The sequence below is a fragment of the Argentina silus genome, assembly GCF_951799395.1.
Source record: "Argentina silus genome assembly, chromosome: 4".
Taxonomy (NCBI): domain Eukaryota; kingdom Metazoa; phylum Chordata; class Actinopteri; order Argentiniformes; family Argentinidae; genus Argentina; species Argentina silus.
This window is the reverse complement of record NC_139658.1, coordinates 20,942,542-20,946,733: the sequence shown is the minus strand read 5'-3', so window position 1 is coordinate 20,946,733 and position 4,192 is coordinate 20,942,542. Positions and strand designations below refer to the sequence as shown.

Here is a 4,192-nt window from a genome sequence, read left to right as displayed (position 1 = left end):
CGATGCAAAACCAGAAGTGTGTGAGAACCAATCAATGCGCCGGTTCAGAAGCCGGCTTAAATACAGTGTGTGGGTTCCTAGACTGTTGTGTGCAGCCCTCTCGTTCCATGCCACACTGGTCCCACTTCACGAGACGAACACTAGATTGAAAACATATAGAATATATACAGTGTAAAAGTGAAAAGAGGTTAGTCTCAGTCTGTCCTCAGCCAAAAGGACACAGCTTTAGCCAATAGGTGATGATAGAGGATGATTCTTCATCTGAATGCCTCGACCACACAGTCGGCTGGAGAGTTCATCAGTGGAGGTACGAGTCTGGTGTCATTTTTCATTTTTCATTGCACACCACACATTACAATGAGCCTGTCCTCCAATTTCTACCTGATAATATCCTCCTCTGGGTTACATGCTAGTATTTCTATGGCTGCTGGTTAGCATAGACGTGGAACCGTCTTCAAGATCAACAAAGACTGCGGTAGAAACACAAAAAAACTTGAAAAGTAAAGTTCTGAGTTTGTATTGAAGCTATTTCAAATGCGAGAGGTTTTGTGTTGGTTTAAAGTAACCTTGCGGTCACTGTGGAACGAAGAGGAGCGTTAGAGTGAGAGGCTTTCTTTATCCTTGGTATTCCTGCTGTTGAATGGGGTCGCAGCTATCAAAATGAAGTCAGATGAAGTGTGTCACCATATACAGTGAATCTGCAACACAGAATGGTGCACACACACACACACACACACACACACACACACACACACACACACACACACACACACACACACCACCCACACACACACACACACACACACACACACACACACACACACACACACACACACACACACAAAGCCTTTTAGAAAAAGAGGCCTTCGAGTGAAATGAGAGAAAAATCTTTCAAAATACACAAAACTACAAAACAGAGCAGTCCACACACAAACACACACACACACACACACACACACACACAGACCTTGCACATCTCACTGCATTTCAATCAGAGAGAGAGGTGGAGAGAGAGGTGGAGAGAGAGGTGGAGAGAGGTGGAGAGAGGTGGAGAGAGAGGTAGAGAGAGGTGGAGAGAGGTGGAGAGAGAGGTGGAGAGAGGTGGAGAGAGAGGTAGAGAGAGGTGGAGAGAGGTGGACAGAGGTGGAGAGAGGTGGAGAGATACCAATACTACACCACTACTACACCATCACTACACCATCACTACACCACCACTACACCACCAATACTAGACCACCACTACACCATCACTACACCATCACTACACCACCACTACACCACCAATACTACACCACCACTACACCATCACTACACCATCACTACACCACCACTACACCATCACTACACCACTACTACACCATCACTACACCACTACTACACCATCACTACACCACCACTACACCACCAATACTACACCACCACTACACCATCACTACACCACTACTACACCATCACTACACCACTATTACACCATCACTACACCATCACTACACCACCACTACTACACCATCACTACACCACCAATACTACACCACCACTACACCACCACTACACCATCACTACACCATCACTACACCATCACTACACCACTACTACACCACCACTACACCATCACTACACCACCACTACACCACCACTACACCATCACTACACCACTACTACACCACCTACAGTATTTACCACCATAGAAATATAACTCATCGAGGGGACATTTCCCCTCAGACCAGGGTAATTTGGCTGCTACACAGCCACTATTAATAGGCTGGGGCTGCTGCCCTGGCTTCATGCAGTGCAATAACTCTGGTTATTAATAACTGGTAATGTTATTAATAAAATAATCTGTATCTGTATATGTCTGTCTGTGTGTATGTCTGTCTAGCTGTGTCTCTGTCTGAGGTCCCTGTAGAGTTGGATATCTGTCTATCAGGGGTATGATACAGTAGTAGCCTAGACTGGCAGACATGGAGAGCAGGACTGGGGGGAATTCTAACACAGCTTTTCGAAGGAAGAACATGCATTTTTAATCAGCTACGATCCATAAATTCATCTAGCGCAGTTGCCAACTCTAAATTAGTGAAACGTAACCGTGATGGAGATGTGATGGAGATGGAGTTGCTGGCAGAAATAATGCTTCTATCTCATTCTGTTGACTTTAGGATCACATCTTATCATATACCATCTTAAGCAATCTAAGCCAGCATTACCCTACCCCATCACACTGTATCATCTCATATTGTATGAAAATCAGCTGGCAGTTGGAATATGAATGAGAGGAGGATATGAGGAAGAAATTACTTCAAATGTGAAAGCATTTTGTCATAATCCCACGCATATCTCCCAGACAAACGTACTGTACCTTTCCAACATAAAGGGGTTCTGTGCCGGTGTACTCCTCCACCACAAAGAATTGGTTCCACACCCATCCTCTCTTCACCCGGTCATGAGACATGAAGCCCAGCTCCTGGCTGGACTGACTGGCTGTCCAGGTTGTACCACTACTGCTCCCCCGGGTCATACCACTAGTCCTGATGGTCTCAGACCATCCACAGCTGCAGCAGTGGAGCAGGCCCAGGGCCGTCAGCACGGTCGACGCCCCCACTCTCCAACAGGGAGCCATTTTGGAAAACAATCCTACTTGGCTCTACATGTGATGGGGAGGTAAAGAAGAGGTCGAAAAAGTCCCCAGGCGAGTGATAGTTAGAAAAATGTTTTTAAAAAAAATAAACACAGAGGGTAAGCCAACTGATCGAGCGATCTGTTCTAGAACTCTGGAGTTAATCCACAGGATTCTGGAGCATTCTAGAGTATTAAATGGTTCTGGAGCATTCTAGAGTCTTAGAAGGTTCTGCCTCAGGGCACAGAGAAAGGGCAGGGCAGGGAACTCCATGAAGATGTGGGTTTAGAGAGGCCTATCTGCCTGCTGTCGGTCTACACTGCTATCAAATCCATTAAGATTACAGAGGGCTGGAAAGCTGTGGAAAGCTAAGCTAATTTGTAGTCTTCTATGGAAAATACAGTTCTACAAGGCCTAGAGATGTTTACCTCTCTCTAGCATAGACATGGATATAGAGAAGCTGGGGGTGATGTTGATATACATATAGAGACACAGCTCCCTGAGTAATCGAGATGATACTTTCTATGAATACTGGGCTATTTCTATATGATGTCAAAAACAATATTCTAGGATATGAGGCCTTTGAATTGTTTGTCCAAAAAGTAGTATGTCACTTTTGCCTACGTAATAGATCTAAAACGTACTGCAAGCCTTGTGTAGTCCGTGTGTCTCCATTTGTGAACACATTGTATTCATCTGGGAGGTACTGATTGGCACTGAAACCATAAGAGACTCTACCAAACGATTGTCTCTACTCAATAGTGCACCAGTAGACATCAGTCTACAGGCCTCTCTCCAGGTCCAGGGTCCTAGTGCTGGTCGAGTTGCTGTCTCCAGTGACACTCCAATCAGAACCATGGGAGTAGAATCCTCGAGGAGACTCCATGGGTTCAGAATCGTTGACTGTTCTGGAACTCTTCAGAATGGCTGAAGCAGTGAGAAGGTGCTCAGGTCAGACCACAGGTAACAGCTTCCTGGTGGCACCCCTGTAAGACACAGAGAGAAAGTATGGTTAAGCGTCATGTTGTCATGAAGAAGGGAGACAGCAGCTGTCTCTGGTGATGTTTGACACTGCACGGTCTGTTTCACCAGCCTCTCAACCTGGCACAGAGAACACCATGTCACTAATACACTATATTATATCCATGTTGATATAACTCACTGGGAGTGGAGAAAGTGTGTTGACGACATGGAGAGAGAGAGAAGAGAGAGAGAGAGAGAGAAGAGAGAAGAGAGGGATAGAGAGAGAGAGAGAGAGAGAGAGAGAGAGAGAGAGAGGGAGAGAGAGAGAAGAGAGGGATAGAGGAGGAGAGCAATGGTGGTGTGTGGTGGAGAGAGAGAGAGAGAGAGAGAGAGGGAGAAGAGAGAAGAGAGGGATAGAGGAGGAGAGCAATGGTGGTGTGTGGTGGAGAGAGAGAGAGAGAGAGAGAGAGAGAGAGAGAGAGCGAGAGAGGGAGAAGAGAGAAGAGAGGGATAGAGGAGGAGAGCAATGGTGGTGTGTGGTGGAGAGAGAGAGAGAGAGAGAGAGAGAGAGAGCGAGAGAGAGCGAGAGAGGGAGATAGAGAGCGGGAGAGGGAT

At 46.3% G+C, this 4,192-nt stretch overlaps 1 protein-coding gene across 1 annotated transcript in view; it reads right to left on the bottom strand.

The window, feature by feature from the left end:
- The window catches only part of cdh22 (cadherin 22), a gene marked incomplete at both ends in the record, with an annotated part of 67,551 nt that extends 64,934 nt beyond the window's left edge, over positions 1-2,617 (bottom strand). The window contains one exon of the mRNA XM_083668290.1: positions 2,357-2,617. Coding sequence (XP_083524416.1) covers positions 2,357-2,617 — 261 coding nt within the window. The remainder of the gene's footprint in view (positions 1-2,356) is intronic.
- Positions 2,618-4,192: the final 1,575 nt, after the last annotated feature.